This window comes from Halichoeres trimaculatus, unplaced genomic scaffold, assembly GCF_033239565.1.
Source record: "Halichoeres trimaculatus isolate MK-OKI-2021-1 unplaced genomic scaffold, fHalTri1.1 fHalTri1_scaffold_17, whole genome shotgun sequence".
In the NCBI taxonomy this organism is placed as follows: domain Eukaryota; kingdom Metazoa; phylum Chordata; class Actinopteri; order Labriformes; family Labridae; genus Halichoeres; species Halichoeres trimaculatus.
This window is the reverse complement of record NW_027437195.1, coordinates 14102719-14128250: the sequence shown is the minus strand read 5'-3', so window position 1 is coordinate 14128250 and position 25532 is coordinate 14102719. Positions and strand designations below refer to the sequence as shown.

At 41.2% G+C, this 25532-nt stretch overlaps 1 protein-coding gene across 2 annotated transcripts; it reads left to right on the top strand.

Moving 5' to 3' along the window:
* The first annotated feature begins 1001 nt into the window (after positions 1-1001).
* On the top strand, positions 1002-25170 carry zfyve28 (zinc finger, FYVE domain containing 28). 2 transcript variants are annotated; one of them, XM_074692538.1, is made up of 14 exons: positions 1002-1380; positions 16636-16776; positions 18804-18941; positions 19126-19328; positions 19486-19575; positions 19715-19804; positions 19895-19996; positions 20100-21635; positions 21877-21972; positions 22401-22564; positions 22659-22775; positions 22980-23081; positions 23217-23320; positions 23397-25170. In XM_074692538.1, the coding sequence occupies exons 1-14, from the start codon at positions 1345-1347 to the stop codon at positions 23526-23528; spliced, it is 3051 nt and encodes a 1016-aa protein (XP_074548639.1). In that variant the 5' UTR covers positions 1002-1344; the 3' UTR covers positions 23529-25170. The 2 variants fall into 2 exon arrangements, with proteins under 2 accessions (XP_074548639.1, XP_074548640.1); XM_074692539.1 differs by lacking the exon at positions 21877-21972.
* Positions 25171-25532: the final 362 nt, after the last annotated feature.

Sequence of the window (25532 nt, the reverse complement as noted above, 5' to 3'; positions counted from 1 at the left end):
GAGGTATCATTGAGAAAGTAAGAAAATATTCTGTCAAAAAAGTGCTGCGGTGTGGATGAGTGGTCCATTTAAGAAACTGATCAGGTCCTCAGTATTTCCCCTTCTGTGTCAGGTGTGTTCCACTCTCTGAGCTTTATTTTTAAAAAATGAAGCAAATTTATTACCAGCACAACCCAAATGTGATCATTCTGCGTTTGAACTAATTGTAGTGAGCACAGTTTTCTTAGTTGATGTAAAGTCCAAAGTAAACAACCAAACAAACTCTTCTAGAGATTTCTGGGTGCACACCTCATCAGTTAACTGGACTGGTCACACAACAAATGTCCATACAAGTGGTCTCCACCTGCTGGGGAGACAGAGGTTGTTTGGAGTATGCAGAAAGACATTTTATGACACTATGATAGCATTGCCACACTCAGACCCTGACACAGCTTGCTCTCATAATGGACATCCCTGTCACCTGCTGCACGAGACTGTGGGGACTTTGAGCAGCTCTTCCAGCATCAGACTGAGACATCAACCCTGCAAGAAGGAGAACTACCGCAAGTCATTTCTCCCATCTGCAATCAGAGTTCACAACATCAGCACAACTGCCTTGATACTGTTATAACTGGTCTCAAACATCATGTCATCAATAATACTACCAAAAATCAAACAACATTGTTTTTGCACGTCTTTTTGAGATATTTATTATTTTGTTCTCACGTTGCTTTTTTCGTTTTTAAGTTTCTATTCTATTTTCTATTCTATTCTATTCTATTCTATTCTATTCTATTCCATTCTGTTCTATTCTAGAAAACCAAGATTCTTGAGTACTTTGCCAATGAAAAAGGGAATCTGAGTTACTTTTTTGTATCTTTGAGTTTACGTATGAAATAAGTAATCGTTTACGATATGATCTGTGCTTGTCATAATTCCGACGAAAAGCGGTGGGGATTACTGTGTTTATAAGCTGCCCTTGAAGGCATCATTTCCTGGGAAAGTGGGAGGTGAATGTTGTCAACGTGACTGTCATCAGTAACGTTAGAGGGGCAGAGAACAGCAGAGCCGTCGGTGCTCTGCGCGTTGAATCGTCGGGACTCGGAAAGTGGCCGGGCGGGGGAGACGGGCAGCCAACCTCAGAATTCAGTGAAGATGGGAACAAATCGCTTTTGTCGAATATCTCCGTTGCTGTAACATTTGGGACAACTTACCGTACAGTGTGTTTTGTACATTTTCCTGTATTGGATCCCGACAGCGCCAGCTAGCTTAGCAGCCAGCCGTTGATAGTGTCAGACACACAGGTACAGGAGAGGAGAGGAGAGGAGAGGAGGGGTGGTGACAAAGGAAGGTGGCGAGGAGACGATGAACCGCTTTCGAAAGTGGCTGTACAAGCCCAAGGTAAGTTGTCTCGGTTTCTCCTGCTCTGTCAGCCCTTCAGTCAGTCATTTCCAGTGGAGATAGCTAGCAAACAGCCGCTAGCCTGGAGACTTCATACACTGCCTCACATCTGCTAATGTTAGCCGTGTTCCTGATGTTTCACTGTACTCACAGCAGCCCTCTCTGTCTCTCCCTTTGTTGTTGTTGACGCTTTTGTTTCTAAGCAGCAGTCAGGGTTAACAGCGTTACTGGAGGGCAAAGTACTCTGGATATTACTCATTAACTTCCTGATACCCATTAGTTATGTGTCATTAATTTCAGATTTGTATCGATAATTTTCTTGTTATATTATTGCTACAATGTCTTTTGTTTACTTTTCATCATCAGCATCAAAGCAGTCTTAATAATGATTATGGCAGCTAAAATTGTAATAATGTTTTGAGAATAATTTCATGATAGTGAAGAAAATCAGACGTGTAACACAGGAAATATAAAAATAAAAGGGTTTATTGGATTTCAGGGCTGTAAACCAATCTCCCAATCAGTCAATTCTTATTCTCAGTTGAATGACGAATTATTTCATATATGAAGTTAAAATGTAAAAAAGTAAATTGATTTCCATCCCAGTTTGTCAAAGTCCTCAATTCTGCTTTTCTTGTCTGACTAATTACCCTAAATTGACTAAAGCCAAAATTCATTAACCATAATGCACAATAAAGGAAAGAAGCAATACACTTTTAAACTTAATTTATTACCACAGGCTGGCACGTCTATTGATTGTATTATTTTGGCTTTTAAATATGAAAGGGTTTAATTAGCTTTATGCTATTTAAGACTTGACAGCTAACAGAGTAAATTGTGCTCATGAGGCATAATTTGCTGGCAGAACTATCACATTTGGGCTGAGTTGGTGGTAAATGTGCAGTGATTCTTAAATGAAACTCAGTGAGTGGAAGCAAGCCTGACACAGCAGAGGAAACACTGAGGGCCTGATCATTTAGTTGAATGAACAGCTTAACACATGTAGATTGTAGCATTTTTTGTTGGATGAGTGTTTGGACGTTTTCTGAAAGGAATCCTTGTTATCTAGCTTCACATAAAGCTAGACATGTTTTCTTTGTGGTCAGAGCTGTCACAGATGTAGCGCTCATGTTGGACGAGGAAACTCCTTCACGATCTAATACCAGGAACTGTGAGCTTCAGATTTAGTAATATTTAACCTGAGTTTACAACTGGTTTGCACTTGTAACCTTGTCCCAACTACTTACATGAAAAGTTTGCTCCTTATCAGAAAACCTGAGCAGAAAACAAATGATCACTAAAAATGGATCCTAAATCTTTTACTTATACAGTTTGTGGACATATTTCTCATTGGCGGGCTCTTGCAGCAGATGTCATGGAGGGATAGAACAAAAAGCCTGTGATTACAGATTATCCACCTGCTCTTTACTTCACTCTCACACCTGCGTCACTCCTCCTCTCCCTGTTTGACCGTGTTTGCTGTCACAGCATTCTGGCGCTCCATTGTCAGGGTTAGGCCTAAGTGTTGGGGTTCACCAGAGCATTGTGACACTCATGAATGACCGCTGACTCTGAAGTGCTGAGCTATTACATCAGTGTCTTTTCTGCCGAATCACTGGCCTGGTGGGAATTAGCTGAATTACACATAAGTCTGTTGGTTTTAAATGAGCAGTTCTGCCTTAAAGGAGGGAAGAGAGAAAGGCTAAAAGCCTCTGAACTAATGCCCATCAGTTAAAAAAGGCACAGGGAATAAAAGAGGGAGATCGCTTCTTCCTCCAGCAGCTGGGCTAGCAAGTTTGTCTTTTTTTGCAGGTATAAAACATGTCAGTGGCAATCAAATCTGTTTCTAGTCTGCATATTTTGTCATTTATGGTCATACACCACACTGTGTTGTCATTCTCCATCAACACTCGGTCGTTTATTATTGAACTCTGTTCTCCTGGAGACAGAAAAGCGTTGAATCAGCATGTTCCCCTAACTGAAGCGGAGCTATTGATATTTCCAGAGCTGCTCTTTGCCTCCCCAGATGAGTCCCACTGAGGAGGACTTTCTTTTTCGCCCCTGCTACACAATCCCTTCCCAGTGAGCTGGAGAGTAGTGTGCGTCTCTGTGCGGGACATTGTGTACCTGTCTGCGTTGTCTGACTCTGTCATCAAAACACCAATGTGTGGAAGGGGATGAGTGTGGAAAAGATGGATTGTCCCAGTATTCTTAAGGGGAAAGACTTCTCAAAAGTAAGGATACACTTCAGCAGAGTGAGATTTTTCACATTCCTCCCAGGCTTTTAAACCGGTTTAGCTGTTTTTTTGTGTGCATAATAAACCTTTATTTCCCAGAACATCTACAAAAAAATCTGACGTGTTTTGTTGAACTTTAACCCTGTGATGTGCAGAGAAACTTTTTCCTAATGAGAGCAGCGTCACAGAAAGTGAAACCAGTAGAGAATCATTCATAAGATTCTGCCCCGTCCCGAACAAAGACCCAAGCAAAGACCAGGCCTGGCTCGGGTTTCTGAGCGGCTAAAATGGCTCCTGCCCTGATCTCTCCTTCATCAGCAGCAAACTTACAGTGACTGATGGTGAGAAAAAGATGTGAGGAAGCCAAAGTAGCACTCTTCCTCTGTAGCCTCAGCCCCTCTTGTGGTTGTTTCCTCCATCAGGCGTTCAGGAGCTGACCTTCAGCTTCACACCCCCTCATCTGTCAGCCAGACGGGCTCACAGCTCGCACTCGGTCCAGGTGCACTCACCTCCAAAGACAGGATGCTCCTCATTTGCCCCGAATCCCTGCTCCTCCTCAAGGACGGTTCATTGTGTAGGTAGCTGATACTCTCGTGCTCTCCTCCGTGTGAAACTGACAGATATCTGTGTGTAACGCTGTATGGTGTTATCAGTTGTGGGAAAGGTTGTGGAGAAACAGGAAAAATAGGTCTTGATTAAACCCTTAGAAGATTTGTCAAAAGATAGATTGAAGTTTGTCAACATAAAAGTTCTTCTTTTTTAATTTTCAGGTTAAGTCTGTTCATTTTTCAGACCAGACAGCAGCTTTCTTTGACTTTGTACAGAAGTCTTTTTAAGTCTAAGTGTTAGATCCAACATGTAAAACTTGAGGTGTCCCAGTCCAATATTGATATCGGTCCGATATCAACAAAAAAACAAGTATCGGTATCATATTGGAATGCATCTAAAATCTCTGATATAAGCAGTTTCTGTTACCCATTGGTTAATAATAAATGAGTCAGTTTTTCCTCATACCTATTGTTGTTGACTACTGTTCTTTGTTTGAATAATATCACTTAATCAAGCCTTTTCTAACATGACAGACATACTACAAAATAAGTAATAAAAGTATGCATGTTTAATGCTGATATTGTATCGGATTAATATCGGTATCGGCCAAGTCAATGCTGCTGTATCGGTATCGTATCTGACGTAAAAATGTAATATTGGGACATCCCTAATGTAAAATGTTTCTTGAAGCTTTATTTCTAGATAGGCGTTCACAATATATCGGTATCAACGTTGGTATTGGCCAATATTGGTCATTTTTTGAACATATTGAGATTGGCCAATGTGTAAAAGTGGGCTAATATTTACTCATTAGCTGCTGGTCAGTTTCAGAGCATCTTGAATGATCTTTCAAGACCCACATAAAATTGTTTTCTATGACTGTGTAAATAAAAAAAAATAGTTTGTATGATTTTCAGTATGTTCACAATTTGATAATCTCAGATTTTTTTTTTTTTTTTTACCAACACTGATATAGGTAAATATCGGTTATTGGCCATAATAGCAATATTAATATCAGATATCAGTATCAGTGCATCCCTATTGCTAGGATAAACCGCCAGATAAAGTTTTTGGCTATTAATAAAAAAAAAAAAGAGGTTTTTTTTTTTCTGACCACTGCTATAATTTTACTTCTCTGGAAAGTAATGAAGAAAGTTGTACTTCAATGCAAAGATTGACACCAGCCAGTCAAAATCTAGAAAGAGATCCAAAACTTGGGCTCATCATGAGCAGATTATACTCTGGATATTAAATTATTATTTTTTTATATGGATGTGTCATAATTAGATAACTTCTCCATAAACTCATGGTTCCAATACAACCTAAAAAAACGTCTGAACAAGTCTTCAAAAGCATATTTAATATTTTGAAAAGTCTAAACCCATGGACGCCCTTAGATGTAAAGGCGTTCTGACAGTGCTTTGTGAGACGTGCAGAAATGCTTTTAAACTTTGGACTCATTAAAAGATGACATACTTTTATTTGTTAAGCTTTATGTTGAGACGTTTATTACAGCTTTAAGTTGTGTTTTAACCCACAGTGGAATTGAATACCCACAGGGTCAAAAGCAGTCATACAAATTTTAATAAAACACAAAAAGGCATCAAGTTGATGTTTATTTTAAGGAAAGTATATGTTTACGCAGAGGGAAATGCTTACTTGTGAAGGAATTAGCACAATATGTTAATAAATCTCAACTCACAAACATTTACAGACACATACAGACCAGAGCGTTCACGAGTCAGCTGACAAAACATTTGTCTGCAATGATTCAAACAGATTTATCCACCCTGACCAAAACTTCCTGCTGCTCTGTTTAGACTTTTTTTCAGAGAGAACTCAGATTTTATTCAACAAATCTGTTGTTAGGAAGTTATACCTTTTTACAATCATGAGATATGTAGATCAAAATAATAAAATCTAATTGTCAGGAGAAGTCATCCTGAAGTTTGTGCACATTAAAGTTTCAGCTGTTGTATAAAGTAGTTGGATACTGAAAAGTATATTTTAATCATTCAGCCTCTTTGATTTCTAACAAAACTTTCAGAACACACTTCTTGAAAACTCTACTCTCTTGTGTGAAATGTTTTGTCGTGGTTCTCCTTGAATTGTGAATCAAGGCGTCTGATTTCCTCAGTAATGGCTGCTCCTCTTCCTCACGCGACACACACCTGGCTGCAGAACCTTCTGCTTTTGTTTCCTTGATTTATCTCTCCACTTTGTCTGCATCTTGACGGCCATTTATCACTCCCCTGGTTTGTTTGTAAAAATTGCCACCATGCAAACTGAAGAGACGAAAGCGGGCAAAGCAATTAGGGGCTTTGCAGAGTCGGTCCAGCTCAGTTAGCACAGAGTTGACGGGAGAGTGATCAGCAAACTGCTGATCAGTGTCCAGCAGCGGCCTCATGTTTAGCTCCGTTTTTGGACTCCTTTGTGGATGTCCCATTCTGCTTACCCACCAGCCATGCGGTAATCGATTTAGTGTCAGTTGCTGAGATTTAGAGAGCTGACCGTAGAGCAGATTGAGACAGGCCCCAGCGATTGAGCGCCTTTTTAAATTCATTGCAGGACTGGGGAATCAGGGCCCACTGTCTGAGGTGTGGGAAAGCAATGATTGAGAGGAAGTAGCTGTGGAGGAAGAGCCAGATTTAAAGGTAACAGAATCAGTGACTCCTGGTATCAACTGAGGGGCTGCACTCATCTTCTACACCTCATTTCTCACCCGTGATGATCAGTACCATCTCTGATCAAAAGCTTTCAAACTCCTCTTTTCATCGTCTGTGATGATAAACATTAAGCATCCATTCAAGGTGCCCTTTGTCTACTACAGGAGCCTCCAAGAAGAGCCAGGAAAAAAACAGCCCTCCTGCTCCCGGCTCTGTCTTAGCAGCAGGAGAGAGCCGAGGAAAAGGAACAGTGGGCTCGTATTTTTGGGATTAGGTTTTGGCCTTAGATACAGTTGGCAAGAGATCAATGAGAGAATGTTGTTCTTTAGCAGCTCGAGTGTTTCTTCTCACTGGAAACTTGATTTTGGATGAAAAATCCTAAAAATTGAGATTATTTAAAAACAAATATGTCTCAGCCAGCAACTTAACAGGAGAATTATGTCATTGAAAGATGTGTCTGAGTGGAATAAAGTCTGAGTCCAATGGAAGGCCTGTCTGTGTTGTCTGTGTTTTCTCTTGTTGGTGGACAGGGTAAGCATTTTCCACCAGGACTAATCCACTCCATGAAAAGTTGTTGATTCTGTAGTTCCTAATTCATCTCACCCTCTGTTGCCACATTTTAACAGCCAGTACAGGATTGTATAACCAGATTATTTCTTGCATAAGAACAGGCCTGCTGTTGCTGAGGAGCAGGGTGTCCCCACGTGTCAGCACACCACCATCAGGGGATCCTAAACAAGCTTCGTGGACACCCAGAGTTCCTGCCTCTCCTCAGTCTGTCATGCTTGACCATGTGCCGGCACATGCACAGGTTATCGCTCAGTCCAGCAACACAGATTAGGATAGGCAGCCCTCTGAGTGGGGACTAGCACACAGATTATAACATCAGTCCAGATGTGCAGATAACTCTGAGATCTGAATCTGTTTGCTGCTGTAGATCAGTGTGGGAGTATTAATCAGCAGCCTGTGATCTGTGTCGTCTATTTGAGTGCTCTTTTGTTTGAGACGGTTTATGCCTGAATGGTAGTCATCAATAACTCCGCAGCTGCAGTAAACACCTCAAAAGTGTGGACAGAAACTTCTGACACAAGCTGAGCATGACAAGATTGAACTGACACAAGTGAAGTGACTTAAACAGAAAACCACGTTCTCAGAGTGATAATACTTTTTATTCTGCCAAACTTCATTTAAAAAACGGCTGAGGAAGTTTCTGCGTTTGTTACCAAAACGATTGGCTGGCTCCTGCCTGGGCTTTTATGCTGAGCCCTGAATAATAAATAAGGTGATGAACTGTATCCGGCTGCTTTTTGCCAGTCTGCCAACTGACTGGATGAAGCAGAGTGAACTGGTTTCCCCCCTACGATATATGCCTCTGATCCTTGGATGGAGGCCAGAAGGCAGCAAATTGAGCTTGGAATAGAGTATGGAGGGCAGAGGCAAGGTTTCTCATAAGTCCCCTAAGTGGGCTCAGTGTGCACGCACTGATGCTATGGATGCTCGTGAAGCATTGGCCTGACAGCCTCCATCATCTGCACAGTCTGAATAGAAATGAAGCCGAGCTATCAGCGGCTCAAGGAGAAAGCTGGTTGAGATGATGCGGAGCGTACAGCAACCGGCGTCTCTCAGTAACACGTTTCAATGAGAGTCACACACACACGGGGCCTGTTATTGATTTAATGCTAAACAAAAGTGACAGAAATTTCACCAAGTCATCGTGAAGTGACGAGATTGAGGGGGCTTAACAGTAATTGTGGCTCTGGATGACGTTGTGGGAGCCTAATATTCTGAAATGAAGGCTTTGTGACTGTGGTGCAGAGAGTTTTTGAGTCATCTCAAAGAGAGGGCGCCCAGGACAACTGACAGCAGGAGTATAACAGGAGAGTGGCACACCACAGGGGACAAGAGGCGAATCTGCTGAATCATTTCCTCACTCACACAAGGTAGAGCTGTCATTGGTGGTGATGATGCAATCTGCAGGTTCAGGAGTCAGATCCCCAGATGTTCACACACTTTACTCAGACTGTTTTTATTCTCATTAAAAGAAGCTGTTTGTTTTTGTGTTGTCTTAATTTGATTGCTTCCTCTTTATGATATTTAATTCCTTTATGTTGTGTGTGGATCTGTTCAGGATTTTGTTTTTTTAGCCATTAACAGTATATAAAGTAAATGTCAAGGCCAGTGCTCTGTGCCAACTTGTGTTATGTAAGCAGATGAAGATAGGCACTTGTTTGAACAGACAGCTTGCCTGTTTGCTTTCACAGTCTAACATCATCAATGACTCAGAGTCCATGCAACAAGATTAATATTACCGTCCACAGCTCCACTGAGTCAAGAATGAGATTTTAAACATAGGATTAGTCTGTATTTAGGACTGTTATGGTCTGTCTCTCATCAGTTAATCTGAGGTGTTTACTGTGCTGAATTTGAGGAGATGTTTTGCAGTAATCTAGGATTTTAGTGCTCAAGATGTTAAGAAGTAAGTTTGTGACTACAGATTCTGAATTGAGCTTTTCTTTTGCAAGGTAAAATATAAAGTCAGGGATAAATTAATATTGACAGCTGGGACAGTTTTTTGTTATGTGCACAAGAGCTGAAACGATTCCTCGAATGATTCGAGGTACTCGATTACAAAAAATACTTGAGTAATTTCTCCACCTCGAGGAATCGTTTAATTTTAAAAAAGATCAAAGAGTTGTGGTTCAAATAGAGCTGAGGCCATATTAAGAGAGTTTTCAGACCCCTCAAGCTACCTCTTATACAAAATAGCAACTAGCAACAAATCTAGCTTCTTTTCTGGAGTTTGGAGACTAATGGGTCACCCTACGAAACGGGTGCCATTTGGGTCCACAACATTTGATGAGATGTACAAGGCACAAAAAATGTGTTAAAGTGTGTTTACAAATTTTGGAGCTACCAAAGCAAGTGCTCTTACTGACATGCTGTATCAGAAAATTATATTTCTTAAAGAGAAAAATTTTCATTTGAAAAATAACTGCTCTTTAAATAAACAAAAATGTATTTTGTCCGATTACTCGATGGGATTTTCAGTAGAATACTCGAATACTAAAATATTCGATAGCTGCAGCCCTAATGTGCACGTGATGACACATATATGCAGTCATAAACAACAAAGTTTAACATCTTGGCTAGTAATAAGTAATTTGGAGTGCTGGAAACAGACAGTGGTTAGCAATAGGTACTACATTAGTAGTAACAGATAAACTCTACTACAAGAGAGTTTGGTGATTTTTATGATTAAAAAAAATATAAAAAATATTAGTAATAATAATAAAGATAGTAATACTAACTTTATTTATACAGCACCTTTAAAGACAGCAGTTTACAAAGTGCTTTGACAACAGACAGAAACATGCAGACAACAAAGCACAGTGAAACAAAAATAGGACACAAAAACAAGACCCTAGCAAGAAGCACAAGACATAGGAAACTATAGGAATGCAGGCAACCATACAACGTAAAATCAGACCATGAGGACTCAAATAAAACCTAAAAACATAAACTCATTAAGAAAAAGAAAGAAGTCAATAAAAGGCAGGTGAAAAAAAAATAGCAAGACAGCAAATACGAAAATATGAAATTATAATGATGATAAAATAATTAATAATAAAGCAATAACAATACTAGAGCAAAGATAAATTAGAATAACACACATGAGCAAAGGATAAAACAATAAAGGCCTAAAAGTGTACCAGTGAAGGGATTAAAAGTGAAACAGAGGTGAGTCACAGATTACATAATATCTGAATAAAAGTAAGTGACTACATTGATATGTCAATATAACCTAGAAGAAGAAAAAAAAGAGGATGGACCTGAATCAGTGGGAAATAAAAGATAAGAGAACAACTAAAAGACAGTAAAGCCAAAATAAGACAAAGATAGAAATGAAAGAAGAAAGACGGCATCACATAAGAGCGAGTTTTTAAAAGTGAGATTTTAAAAAATGTATATAAATTATATTGTGACTTCATTTTTCCTTTCTTGTTTTTATCGATGCAAAAACTTTATACTTATTAAAAAAATATATTATTCAAGGTATCTACAGTTAAATATGTTTTTCCTGACTTTAAATAAAATATATAGAAGAAGATTATGTTGCTTCACTTAAGTGTGAGGCCGTGATATGTAGCAAGCACAAGGTGAAAATCTGTATCAATATCAATCAGTGAGAACTGGTTTGTGTGGTTATATTCAGGTTAAGTTTACGATATAAACATCTGCTACAATCAGCTCCTGGTTCCCACTCTGGTGTCACAGTTTGGACTGAAGTGAACTAACTCTATCAGGTCAATCCACTTTATTCACACGTTTGTTATATTTTATTTATAAATCTTTTTATACAGTGTTATGAAGTCTGATAAATTGATTTCCCACTATACAGCAAACTATGACAGAAGATTTCTGCCCATCAGAAAGTAAATCAGCATTTCCTAAGCTTTGCCAGCGTTTGACTTTTCCCCCATGATGCAATGCTGCAGGAATGTTGCCTCTTGTGTGAGGAATGCAGCAGGAGGAGGCTAAAGGAGGGCGTCTGTCTCAAATACTTGTTCTCTTCCTCCGTCAGCATTGGCATGTGTACACGCCTCACAGATCTCACAGTGAATGCCAGCACTGTGGGCCTAGATGTGCTGGTGCTGAAAAAAAAAATGGTTTGACTGTCTCCCACTTGTGTTTCCATTTGGTTGTAGTGACATTTGTGTCATAGACTCCCTCATTGTTGTACAGTTGTGTTAAGTTCAGTCAAGTCTGACCCATGAGAGGTGATCACTGGCCACTGCCTCCTTCACTTCCTTCTGCTTTATTATGATTTCCTCTGAGCTCTTTTTTATAAACCTACACAGAAACCCACTCAAATGTATTTCTAATATAGTACCAACAATGTAGTGATGAGTAAAACTATTTACTGTATTCTCTATACCTGTTGTGTGCTACGATACCATGGGTGTCAAACCATATTCCCCCTGATTATTTTTCAATGTATATGAATAAACACTTGTGACTATAACTACTGACTGTTAGTTTTCCTCTGTGAGACAACTAGGCCTGGGCCAATAACAAATTTTTCTGGACGATATTGTCACACATTTATTGACAATAAACAATATTATTGACAATATTATTTTCAGCCAAATTAATAGGGATGGGAATCAAAAACCAGTTCCTGTTGAGAATCAATAAGAAATGTTTCAATCCATAGACATTCCCCAGAAAACTCTGATTCAGGATTTTCAGCTTCAAGTTTTACTGAAGAACTGACTTCATAAAGAAATGTAGATTACTCTCTCTCAAGAGATTCATATTCAGTACATTCAAAATGGTATAAATCACCTTATTTACCAAAATAACAAAATTGCGCAAGCTTGATGCTAACGTATATGGGAAACTGCATTGATATGCTAGCAGTTAGCATACATCAGTATAACTTCAGCTTCAGAACAAAATTTCAACTTTCATCACAGAAACATATCACATCAACTCTTTGTAAAAAAATACTAAGACTTTCAAATGTCAGAAGCTAACAGGCTAATGAAAGGCTCATGGCTGACTTCATAACTACAGAAAGGTTCCAAACAACTTAAACCATTGCTATCACCACTTTGAGACACTAGATGGTCTACTTGAATTATTCATATTTTACATCACAGTACATCAACGTCACATTGTCTGCAATTTTTACCTGTTTCTGTAAAATTATGCCCAGAAATATCCAGACTCAGGGACTAATTACATTTTATTCACTTACAGTATAAACTCAGTATAAACTTGACACAGAAAACCTGTAAAGCTACTTTTTGTAACAAGAAAATTCACAACAGGAATTGATAAGCGAATTGATAAAGAATCAGATCGATAAACAGAATCTATAAGGTCATTGGTATTGACAAAATCTTATCAATTCCCATCCCTAAAAATTAACTAAAAATTAATTAAATATTCTTAATGATAATTTATCACAATAATGCAAGTACACCCTTTCAAATGCAAAAAACCTTTAGTTGAGTATTTTTTACTATTGTAATTAGAATATCAGTATCTTTCAATTATCCTCAAGATATCAACAAAAAAAAAATGGAAAAAGGGCTTTGAGTCAAAAAATGTACTTGAATATAAAAAAAAAGTAAAAGTGCAGCATTTCTTTTGCCATGTAGCAAACTATACTTTCTGTGTTTATGTAAATTCTCACTCATACAGGTCAAAGTTATTCTGAATGCTCAAAACCAGGCAACATGACTGTTCAGAGTTTGTGAAGATGTTTCTCCTCTCATCCATGAGGCTTCAACAGCCTCATTAACTTCATCCCAAACTATAAACAGTCTAGTGAGATGAGAAAAACAAACACACATGCACATGGCGATATTGAGGCCGGCAAAATTACTGAGTTCATTTAATTTATCTTACGATTAATTGATGTATTGACTTTCCCAGGCCTAGAGACAACCATATCAGAGTTATAAAATCATTTGTCCAAGAACTCATATCACGTCCTTCTCCCTACACCACAAAAATCTGTGATCTGGATGAAATATAGATTTACCTCCATGCAGGTAGATTGAATTTCCTCCCAGGCTGTCATAGTTCAATCCTCCAAATAACATTTGAGACATCCAAAATCATTTCTCCCCTCACAGAAATAATGCGACAAGTACCCCAGCTGTAGGTTATTTCTCTGTGTTTTCTCCTTGCTGTTTGTTTCATTATTAATGAGAGAGAGTGGGGGAACAGCGCCATGTATCATATTCAGAGGGAGAAGCACACGGGGCCCACGGGGGGAGCATCACGCAACAGGAAGCTCTGCAAACTTAAGGGAAAAAGGTCCTGAGAGAGATTTTGGTAAACACCAGTATTCAGTTTGATTTCATGACAACACACTTGGAGATGGTCATGGCAGGAAAACAAGTCTGCTAAGCTCTACCTCCTTCCAGCCCGCACAGTCACGCTGTCCTCCTCAACTCCTGCTCCGTCATCAGGTTCATGTGGTGTGTGATGATGCACGCTGGCATGTGGTCGCCATTTTCCAAACCATTTACCCTTTATCAACATGAGCCCACATATGTGTGTGTGTGTGTGTGTGTGTGTGTGTTTATAAGCATCATGATTAAGAAACTCTCCTGTAAAATGGAAGTTCAGATTTTATTTCATATGTGCAGAAAAAAAACAATCAGCTGCTGTGTTTACATCATTGTTGTAACCATGCCTCCTCCCTACCTCGTGTTGTGGCTGTATTCAAGCTTCACCCAGCAGCAGAGTAATTTGCTGCACCGTGCGGACCCCCACACACTGAGGAGAGCGCGGCAGGAGATAATGACATCCTCTACCAGGGACAGGCTCTCTAATTACACCTCCTCTTCTGGGGAGCTTTCACACTATATTAACCTCTGTTAACTCCTCCTGTCAGAGTTAATGCCATTTTTATCACTCACTGTCCCATACATGTGGAGAGTTTGTTTATGTATGGATGGCAGTTTGTGTAACCTCTGCCTTGTGCTCGTAAATCACCTGAATACCTGGCAAATGAGCGTGCAATCTGTTATTAAGCTGGCCTATACATTGTCCTACTTACCTGGTTTCATTACGTTCCCTACAGATCAGCAGAACGCCGCTTCCTGCATGTTCTTGCTGTGTTTCACTGACTTGAACTTCATGTCTTCCTCTCTAAGTTTGAGGTTTATGTGCATCATATTAGTCTGTGTAACCTCTAAAGTGGCTCAACAATCTGCTGCGTGTGTACAGATAGAGTGTGAGAAACTAAACGGTCTGAAATACCTGCTAACACTAAGGGGCTGTAGTGGTGTAGTGTAGCTGTAACCAAGAGACCTGCTGAACACGTTATGTTATTCATGAGATTTACACAGTTATTAAGCTGCAGCTGCCTGTACAAGACGGTTAAACTTAAACCAATTATTTCACTCACAAATTAGGGCTGAAACAATTAATCGAATTGAAACCGACATCGCAATATGATGGAATGCAATTTTCAAATCGCAAAGGCTGCAAAAAAAAAAAAAAAAGAGTTTCATGTACACAGACCTATTGGAAATACAGTAACTTGTACAGAGGTTTGCAATAGAATGAATGTGGCTGGCAGAGCCATACTCTACAGAAGAGGATAAGGGCTACTGAAAAAAAAAAGAAATTGAAAAAAATGTCCAATTTTTTTTCCTTACTAATTTATTGAAGAAAAAAAGTCAGAATTCTAAGATTTAAGTCAGAATCCTGAGATCAAGGTCAGAATTATGTGGAAGAGGATTAGGGCTAATGACAAAAAAGGTCCAATTTTATTTATTATTTTTTTTAATGAGAAAAATATAAGAATCCTAAGATTTAAGTCAGAATTCTGAGATTCAAGCCAGAACTCCTTTTTTTTTTTTTTTTTTTTTTTCTCCAGTGGCCCTTATCTACTTCCTTAATACCCCTTAGTCACCTTGTTTTATATAGTTTGTTACTCTTACTGACAATTGGTGGTCAGCAAAATTTTACAGTGTTCCTTTTTCTTTTTTTAATCAAAAATTGCAGGAAAGAAATGTTTATATGTTGACAGTATCCTTTGTCATGTTGGTCATTCTATGGAATGATTTAGTAGTTATGTATAGTGATTAATGCAGAAGATAAATGTCCCTCCCAAACAAAATCACATGCTAAATCGCAATCGCAACAATGGTCCAAAAAATCGCAATCAGATTATTTTCCAAAATCGTTCAGCCCTATCACAAATGCAGTGAATGAACCCAGAGTCCACAAACTGAGTAACAAGTAAACATAAAAGCGCTGGGACTCCTCACTCTGTATTGTTGCTGCATTTACTCTGTGAGGTACAGTAAATAATTTAGAGGCCCTATGGGATCGACAAGCACATTTTGGAGTTTGTACATACCTGCTCTGACCGTTTAGGAAGACATGAGTTTCTATTCATGTCATCCCCTGATAACAGAAAAACATTACATGATTTCACTCGACTTCAAAACTGTCCTGGATTCACCTTCTTGCTCTCTGTTTAGAGCACTAAGGATGTCCTATTTGCTTTGATATTTAGAGATTTCCTCCATAAGTGCTGTGTTGTGTTGAGATGTTTTCACAGCTGCTGATGCTCTGATATTTGTGACCACAGTTGCCTATCGTCTTTGTGCTCATAAACATGGCTGTGAATGGATTAAAGCTGAATCACAGTTGCACGGGTAAAAATCCAGCGACTAGAGTTCTCATAAAAGTACAGGCCGTGTGATTGTAAAACTAACTACATGTCACAAACAGAGCTGCAGTGTTCTCTCTGTTGGAGCGATGATGATGTTATTCTTGCAGCTGTTTTTAGCCTTGAAGGGGAGGCAGGCTATTTGTGTCATACAAGTCAGCACATAAATCAAGAAAGAAAGAAGTGAATTCTTGTGGATATTAAAAAAGAAACAAGAAGCCATTTCAAAATTTTCTGTCTTTTAGTATTTTTCTGTTTGAACAAAGAAAGTTATCAGCTTTCAGCTCCTCAGATTGTTCTGTTTTCCCGCCTTTCATGTTAGTTAATCAGGTGTAACACAAACTGTAATTTCTGAAGAAGTTGTCTTGAGCTTCTGGATATTGTTATTGTCATATTTGTCACCATTCACTGATAATTTAACTGAAAGTAATCATATCTCTGAGTACAAGTTAAGTCAAGCAGATGGAGCAAACTTGAGAGATTTGTTTGGTTTCAATTTCTTTTTCTTTAATGATATTCTCAGATTACGACAACAGCTGTGCTTTCTCATTATCTGCCACACCAGTATTAAAATCTTCCCCCTTGTGTTTCTGTGCAGAGGACGGACCCTCAGCTCCTGGCCCAGTTCTACTACGCTGATGAAGAGCTGAATCAGGTGGCCACTGAGCTGGACAGCCTCGACGGCAGGAAGGACCCTCAGAGATGTACCCTGCTGGTCAACCAGTTCCGCTCTTGTCAGGTCAGCAGGAAAACACTTAAGACATCGATATCTTCTGTGGCTGTCTTTGAATAAAATAAACTACACTGGAAACATCACGTCTTTCAATATAAAAAAAAAGGATGGTTTCACACATTTTCAGTTGTGTTTCAGGCCGGTGCTTTAATGAATTCTGACATAGATTTCTATTTGCTATCCCCACTCCCTTTTTTTTAAAAAAAATCTTTTTCTATTCAAGTTTATCTGAAGCCACTTTCAAAGTGAAGGAATCTCAGTGACGATAAATCATCAGCAGGCTGGACCTTGGTTTGGCCTGGTAGCTAAGAATAGACACTTTATTTTCCCCTTCTGGACACAGGTGTTATTATATGACTGTTGCCCTGCTGAGCATTACTTGGCCAAGTTTTGTTATCAAGCAGTTTGCTGATAAGATAAGATGAGTAGACTTTGTTTGGACTGCTATGTGTGTCATGCCAGTTAAATAGTTAATCTAGTTACAAGTTACAGGCTTCTGTCATAGAGGCCATTTGGCTTTTATTGAGACAGGATAAGTTTTAAGCAATACATCGATCAAGATGTTTTTCTTTTTTACTTTATGCAAAACAAATTAAACACGGCTTGCGGTTGTTTACACAAGTGAGCAGGAAGGTTTAGTAAGCCTGATGTAGGAGGTTACTGCTCCAGGTCTTAATACCAGAGCTCAGGGAGGTCAGAAGGTGTGCCGTGCATGAGTGATGGCTGCCACACTGCATTCATGCTGAGAGAGGTGGAGGTGGTGAGCGGAGGTCGTCATCTGGCCTGTTGTGCCTCAGCCTCCCCCCACTGCCTCAGCACAGGAGGGAGGATCACTTAATAAGGTCATCACTTGGTCCCTCACTGTTCTGTATCTTCCCCTTCAATTCTTCCTTCTGCTGATTTATCATCTTGTTTCTTTTTGTCTTTCTTTTCATTTTCCAGATACTCTTTATTTGCCTTACCTTAAATTTCTTTTAACCTAGGTTTTAGTTTAGTTTTCATTTTCAGCCCTTGTATGTCCATACAGTGGCATACCTCCTCAAGGGTTTTGGAGACAGAATTAAGCAGCATGATACCCCACAGCCCCGAGGCCCCAAGAATAGAAGGCAAGTGCACTCAAGCCAAAATTTTGCACTTGAACCTGCCACTGCAGATATCAGCTCTTATTCACGGGCCTCCGTGGGGGTTTCTGGCATGCTGCTCATATTATGTTGGCACGGCTGTTCTTACAGCATGGCCTGCTGGAACAGGCGCGTGTGTATGTGTGTATTTGGAGATGGACAAAGATTGAGTTCGACGGAGAAAGAGGAAAGAGCCAGAGATAGATGGCGAAAAAAAAAAAAAAAGATGGAAGAGGGCCTTCTGTGACTCTGGGGTTTCAGGTATCACGCAGGAGTCACCCACTACCTTTCAATGATTTAAAACACAGAGACGTGAAGGTTATCATGGGTGCCCCCTGCCTGAGGATGCTCACAGACAGTGGGGGTGGTTCTCAGACAGGTTCAGGACACACACACAGCATGCAGCCAAAGGAATCGGTGGCTAAGCTCTCCTTCTCAAAGCTTTTTAATCTTTCTCCTTGGGGCGAGCAGAGAAAGACGCAGTGCTGTGCCTGACAAGATTACAGTGCACAGTGCAGCTGTGGTTGAGTGAAAGGCTCATTGTAAGTCATTGTTATGGCTGTTGTACATGCCAGCGGCACATAAGCTGTTGATTGGCTCTCGCTGTGTGTGACACTGCATTTTCACTGCTGGAATTATGGGCTTCAGTTTAGAGTGTTTTATTGAAGGAGAATGTAACTGCAAAGGCGCTAATGGTCTCATGTACTGTAAGATAGTTTTCATTCATTACCTAATCAATGGTCTGCAGTACAATGGCCCTCTTGAAAGAGGTGAAGCTTGGATTATTAACCCACATTAGCTAAAGTAAACAACTCAGAATTCTTTTCAGGAGCTCATTTTTTCTCCCTCATGGCTCTCTCCCTGACTTGTTTATCCAATTTTGTTTGGTGTCACTCTTGTGCCTGTCTACAGGACAATGTGCTGAATATTATCAATCAGATCATGGATGAATGTATCCCCACCGACCGGGCAAACAGAGACTTCTGCGTCAAGTTCCCTGAGGAGATTCGTCATGACAACCTGGCGGGGCAGCTGTGGTTTGGGGCTGAGGTAGAGTATTCCCTTCAGCATCACTGTAGAAGAAAACAACCTTCCCCAAGTCCTAGAGAAGTGCAGTGCTTTCCTACAATGGGGTGTTTTTTACGTCATCAATTCTACCATTGTTATAGGAATCCTCTCAGGACTGCATTCAGTGCAATGGCAAATCATTTATGATTTACATCTTCCTGTGCAGTGTTTGGCTGCCGGCTCTATCATCATGAACCGGGAGATAGAGAGTATAGCCATGAGGCCCCTGGCTAAGGACCTAACTCGCAGCCTGGAGGAGGTACGCAACATCACCAGAGACCAGGCCCTGAGAGACCTCAACTTGTACACAGACCGCATGAAGGACGCACTGCGACACTTCGACAGCCTTTTTGCTGAGTTTGAGCTCAGGTAATGAAAGAACAAGAAGTTTTCTGCGATTGCTGCAACAAGAGGAACAATATAACATTTATCAATCTCTCAAGGTGTACTTTTGTGTTAAAACATTTTTTTAAAAAGTGAGCTCTGAATGTCATTAAATTCTTTTTCATTTTTCTCCCACGGTCAGTTATGTGTCAGCCATGGTGCCTGTAAAGTCTCCCAAAGAATACTATGTACAACAGGAGGTGATTGTGCTCTTCTGTGAGACTGTGGAGAGGTGAGTTAACTGAGAAACACAGCCTCCTCATGCCTGCAGACTTCATGTGGAATGTACCAGAATCTAAATCATGTGTGGAGATGAAGTGCTTGTTTTTTTTTTTTCCCTCATTGTGTTTTCCTCTTTGTTGTTGTCTCAGGGCTCTGAAGTTGGGCTACCTCACACAGGACATGATCGATGACTATGAACCCGCTCTAATGTTTACAATTCCCAGACTTGCCATTGTGTGGTAAGTGTTGCCTGTCCTCTCCAGTCCCAGCCCACGTCTTTATTTTCTAATCCTGCTTCCTTCTAACTGAATTTTAACAATATTTTGCAGTGGGCTGGTTGTATATGCAGAGGGACCCCTTAACCTTGACCGAAAATCAGATGACATGTCTGAGCTCTTCCGACCTTTCCGCACACTATTGAAGAAAATCAGGTAGCCTCTGAATACAGAACCTTTCAAGATGTTGATCCTATCCTTTCGAATCTTGTTTTTTCCATCATCAATATGTAACAACTTTCTTCACATGCTTTTTTAGAGACCTGCTGCAGACCTTGACTGAGGAGGAGTTGCTCACGCTGGAGAGAAACCTGTGTATCTCTCAGGATGGGGAGCTGTCTGCGGGCCAGGAGCTGGCCACAAACAGCTCACAAGCTTCAGTCCAAGAGAATCACTCATCCTGCAAACCCACTAATGACACCTCCAAGGGGGAAAGTGGTGGGGAGCAGGAGCAACTGGCTCTGTTGGTCTGTCCGAGCCAGGAGGAGGAGCCACCGGAAGTGGAGAAGGCCTGGGAAGTGGAAACAGAGAGGGGAGAGGAAGAACAGGAGCAAGGCCTGCTGTGTGAAGAGGCAGAGGAGGCTGAGTTGGCCTGCTCCATGCAGTACGATGAGGAAGAACTGGAGCAGCTCAACATGATGGTGTATCGTGTGGGAGACGAGATGTCCTCCCTTCTGTCACCTCCCAGCCAGGGTCAGTCCCCATCACACCAGCCTCACAGAGGAGATGGAGGAGGCTCCAGTGGAGCTTCCAGCACAGAGGCGTCACCCCGCAGACTCCTCGTGAGCAGGGGAAGGACATGTGTCTATGTAGAGGAAGAGGACAGGGTCTTCCTCATGGAGGACCTGGATGCAACAGGAGACAACATCACCAGCATCTCAAGAGAGCCGTACAACTGTGTCGCCTCTCCTTCCAAAGCACCAGAGTCTGCCCGCCCAGTGCAGCGCAAACTGAGCCCAAGACCGGAGCGGAGCAGGAATGGCTGGTTACCTGAGGCGCAGTCAGAGCAGCCGTACCCACAGCCACGCAGCCACAACACACACTGTCCTCACGCAAAGCGCCCTCCTTGCACTTCTGCAGAACCTCTGTCTTATACAAATGGGTGGGACATGGGTTTGGAGGGGACAGCTTCTGAAACAGCTGAGGTCATCGCACATCGCATGGGTGGGATGAAGCTTTCTGCCACTGTCATCTTCAACCCTCGCTCCCCAAGCTTGTCAGAGCTAGCTGTGGACAAGCTGCTGCTGCCGCGGCCTGCCCCCTCTGAGATCGAGCCATGTGGCCCCCTGGTGGCCACTCACTGCCTGCTCAACTCCTGTGTCTGCTGCGGGAGTTGTGAGGACAGCCACGAGGAGACCATCACCACAGAAACCACTGGACTTGGGTTAGGCCTTGCTCTGGGTTTGGACAAACACTGTAAGACAGCAGCACCCAGCACTGTCATCCAGTCCTCTGCCTGCAGGCTTCCTCCACGAGGTCACGAGCCTCACGGTAAAGGGGAGCCTGCCCAGTTTACCCCACCTTCCTCTCGCAGCTCTGTAGAGACCCTGGAAGAGGAGTCAAATACCCAGCTCTGTGACAAGTGCCTGGATGTGCCTCCAGAGTCAGGGCACCACATAAAGGATGGAAGCTCCAGCGAAGGGGACAAACAACCCCCATGCAACCCCCAGCTTGAGACTGAGCAGAGGCAGCAGGCCAGTGGAGGCATGCAGAGGGACAAGGAGACAGAGAAGGACAGGCCGGGAACTAAAAACTCAATGAGGGACACCAAAGAAGACAGCGGGAGGAGCTCCAGGTGCACTGCCAATTCTGTTTAATCTTGATTTGTGTTGTTCTCTTATTTGTGTGGCATGTATGACCTCATCACTGTCTCACAACATCATACATGAGTTTTATTTCACTTTATTTCAGCATGTTTTGAATCCTTAACTTTCATCCATTAGATCGCATTTTGCCTTTTGTTTTTTAAACTTGTGTTTCTTTATGTGCCTCTTCTATCTTTTCTTTTCTTTTACATTTGCTGTGGTTGTTTTTAGTTTTCAGAGTTCCCCCCTGAGCTCTGTGTCAGGTAGTGACTGTGAGAGTGTGTCGGTCACCACATGTAGTCTGTCAAGCAGTGCATACACCCCCAGGTAAACTCATTGCTCATCAGCGTGTCATACAATCTTGAGTGTTTTTCCTTCCCTCATTCTGATGGAGACAAAAAAAGTCCTTGCCTGATAGATGGTAAGACGGCTTTGTTTGTTCCAGTCTTTATGCTCGGCTTTGTTCACATTCAGCCATTGATTGAAGTGTCAGTCACTCCTTTTCTCAAGGGCTACAAATGACAGCATTAATTTACCTCCTGACTTAGACTGTAAATTTGATTAGACACATGTTGGAGCACTGATTATCATGTAAATGCCTCCACAATCAGAAATAACAACAACCCAGCAATCTGTATTGTTCGAAGAAATAGCGTAGAAGTTTGTAAATTATTTTTCTTATGCTAAGATGCTTGAAGATTACAACCTCTAGCGACTGTTAAATAAACTGACTCTGCCGTTTCCTCTCTTTGTAGTCCTGTTAGCAGTCTGACCCCCAGTTCTGGGATGTCTGAAGACCTGGACAACCAAGAGATCCAGTTGGCTCTGCAAGATGCCAAGATGGCTGCCCGGAACAAGATCCGATCCCGTTTCCACAGCAGCAGTGACCTCATCCACCGTCTCTTCGTTTGTATATCAGGTAAAAACAAAAAGTCACTCTCTCTTATCAGCGCTGGCTCCACTCTTCAGTCTCTCCTGTGCTGACAACCATTATGTGCTCCTCTGTGATGCAGGCGTCGCTGATCAGCTGCAAACCAACTACGCCAGCGACCTTCGCAGCATCCTGAAGACTCTGTTTGAAGTCATGGCAACCAAGTGTGAGCAGGGAGACAATGATAAGCAAAATAAAGGTGCTTATTGTGTTTTGTTTTCTCTTCTTTAGATAGAAATCATCAAGATCATATTTGTAGTGATCATACAAAGAACGTTCATCAGAATCTGCTGCTTCGTTCTGCTTCACAGTTTGATAGAGTTTCAGTTACTCGCTCTGTTAAAAAACATCGATGTGCCACTCAGTACACTGTGTTTTGTGCTTTTGCTGTGATGCTCTTCAGGTCCTGTTCTTCGTAGTGCGGTCCTTGAGGATTGTGCTCTCTGTCAGGAAACCATTTCCTCATCAGAATTGGCAGCAAAGGCTCGGGAAGGCCAGTTCGAAGGTCAGCAAACTGAAACAGACTCTTTCTGTGTTCAATGCAAATGTCAGACAATTGGTTTCAACACTTTCTCTGCAGTAGATGTAGTAATGGTGAAAGGCCTGCTCTCTGTTAACTGTTTTTGTGGCCTCCTGTTAGACCCTCCAGACTGGGTCCCTGATGAAGCCTGTAACTCCTGCATTGCCTGCAAAGCCCCCTTCACCGTCATTCGCAGGAAGCATCACTGTAGAAGCTGCGGAAAGGTACAAGGACAAACGCATGACTGATACATGTTTCCATCATGTTGACACTGACTGATGAATTACTGTGTCATTTCAGATCTTCTGCTCCCGCTGCTCCTCCCATTCTGCTCCTTTGCCCCGGTACGGTCAGGTGAAGCCCGTCAGGGTTTGCACACACTGCTACATGTTTCATGTCACGCCCTTCTACAGCGACAAGGCCGGCATCTGACCCCTGTTCATCACCAAGAGCACATGGTCACAAGCATATGCAACGGACACTTCAAATGCTGTGTGTGAAGCAGACTGCTCTGGTACATTCAATGGTCGTCATTGTACAAGCTCATCAAGCTTCAGAGTCAGGCCGTTACAGATGACGGAGCAGAGACACCAGACACACCGCTGCAAGTCAGCTTGTTTCTGTTGCTTTAGAGAGATTGATGCATCTCTGCAAACCAAAGGGTTTGATTTCAGCATGAAGTTGACAACAAATGAATCACAAATGCCTGTTAGACAGTAGAGGTGCGACACAGAGAGGAGATGAGCAGGCAATAACAGATTTTGAACTGGCATTGTGCAACAGTCCTCTGTAGCAGTCTGCAGCACGAAATCAGAACCGACCACCTCATTTGATCTGTTTGTAATTGAAAGGACTTGTGACGCATTTTTTATTCTTGCTTTACCGAGCTTCCTTCAGTTGTGCCAGAGATCCCTAGGGACTCAGATTACACTAAAGAATGTAAGTCATGATAACCACATAAACGGGGATAAATCTGTCAAAAGCTTCACTACAATGTCTTCAGTGCAAGGTTACTACGTATGGGAACTGGAGAGCAATCATCACCAGTCCCAGTCAAGCAGAAATGAAAAACTGACAGCTTACAATGAGATTCCTCCATGCTTCTGATAGCAATGAATGTGTATTTCTGTACCACACACGTTCACCTCTCAGCAACGGGCTGTGCCCTTCGCTTTAACAGTGACACCAGGGCATGTTGGGTTTTCTCTGGGTACTTAGCCGCCCTCTGAGACGGATAAAAGGGATTCTTTAGTGATTGCTGTCATGTCTCAAAGCCCCCCCCCCAGTGGAGAGAGACCTTTCTTCACTACGATCACTCATCATCCTGTTGTGTCCAGTTTGTTCTGAACCAGAGGCCTTCTCAGGTGCTGGCCTACAGACTGAAGGCCAATTATCACCATTGATTTCTCTTCTTCCTCGCATTAAACAGAGTGCAATATGCTGACTACTAGCTAAAATGATCCCCTCAATTTAGAACAATCTGTTTCTATTTCGATTGTTGTAAAAGGTCATATCTTTTGGGAGAACTGTAATTGGGGTGTACACTAACTTGTCTTTTGCTCTTGTGGTACCATCACACAGGAGCAGAGAATTGCTCCTGACTTCCTTTTGTGCTCTTGAATCTGCTTCCATTGCAATGACAGAATACAAAGTATCTTCCATGCTTCTCATATATTAACAGTTTGCACATCTGCATAGCCCAATGTGGCCGATCCTCAAGTATCAACCTTTGAAATATACCATTATGTCCATCCTGCTCTGCCTCTTAAGCAGTGTCCTCAGGCATTCCATACTCAAAATCAGTCACTGTCGTTTGATTAATCATACTTCAACAAAGAGCATATACACTTTGAGAAGGATTTTTTCTTTTATAAAGAACAAAAATGATGTATGAAGCTATAATTACCTTTATGTAAAATACAAGGAATCATGCAGTAATGAAAGGGCAGGATATCATTGTATTGTTTCAGAGCTTGGTCTTATTTTGTAAAAAAAAAAAAAAAAAATCCTGGACATTTCCATGATAAAGCTGTGTGAAATATTCAGCAAACAAATAATGTTATATAGTTTTAAATGCGATGTATATTGAAATAAATTACTTTTTTCCTGTTTAAAATGTTGACTGATGATCTCTCCTCTTGCATTTGTCTTCTAATAGTGATTGATACAGCTACTTTATTTTTCTATAAAACAAGATAACTCTTAATCATGAAAGAGAAAAATCTCAAATACAGAGGGGGTTGAAAACTAAATGATAATCATTTTTGTTTTAATACTAGCTCTCCAAAGAGTCCAATTTTCAGGCTGAAGCTATTTTGGTTACCATTTGTCAGCTTTTCCTGCCACTTGAGTAGGCAGTGAGAGCCTACTCATCAGATGAGCAGCACCTTGCTTTGCTTAAAGTATCAGTATTTAAGGAGTTTGAGTGACACATTA

Excerpts from the sequence above, each read along its gene's own strand:
- zfyve28 (XM_074692538.1), top strand. The coding sequence starts at position 1,345 with ATGAACCGCTTTCGAAAGTGGCTGTACAAGCCCAAG. Across the intron at positions 19,805-19,894 it reads CCCAGACTTGCCATTGTGTG|TGGGCTGGTTGTATATGCAG; the intron begins GTAAGTGTTGCC and ends AATATTTTGCAG. Across the intron at positions 23,321-23,396 it reads ACTGTAGAAGCTGCGGAAAG|ATCTTCTGCTCCCGCTGCTC; the intron begins GTACAAGGACAA and ends GTGTCATTTCAG.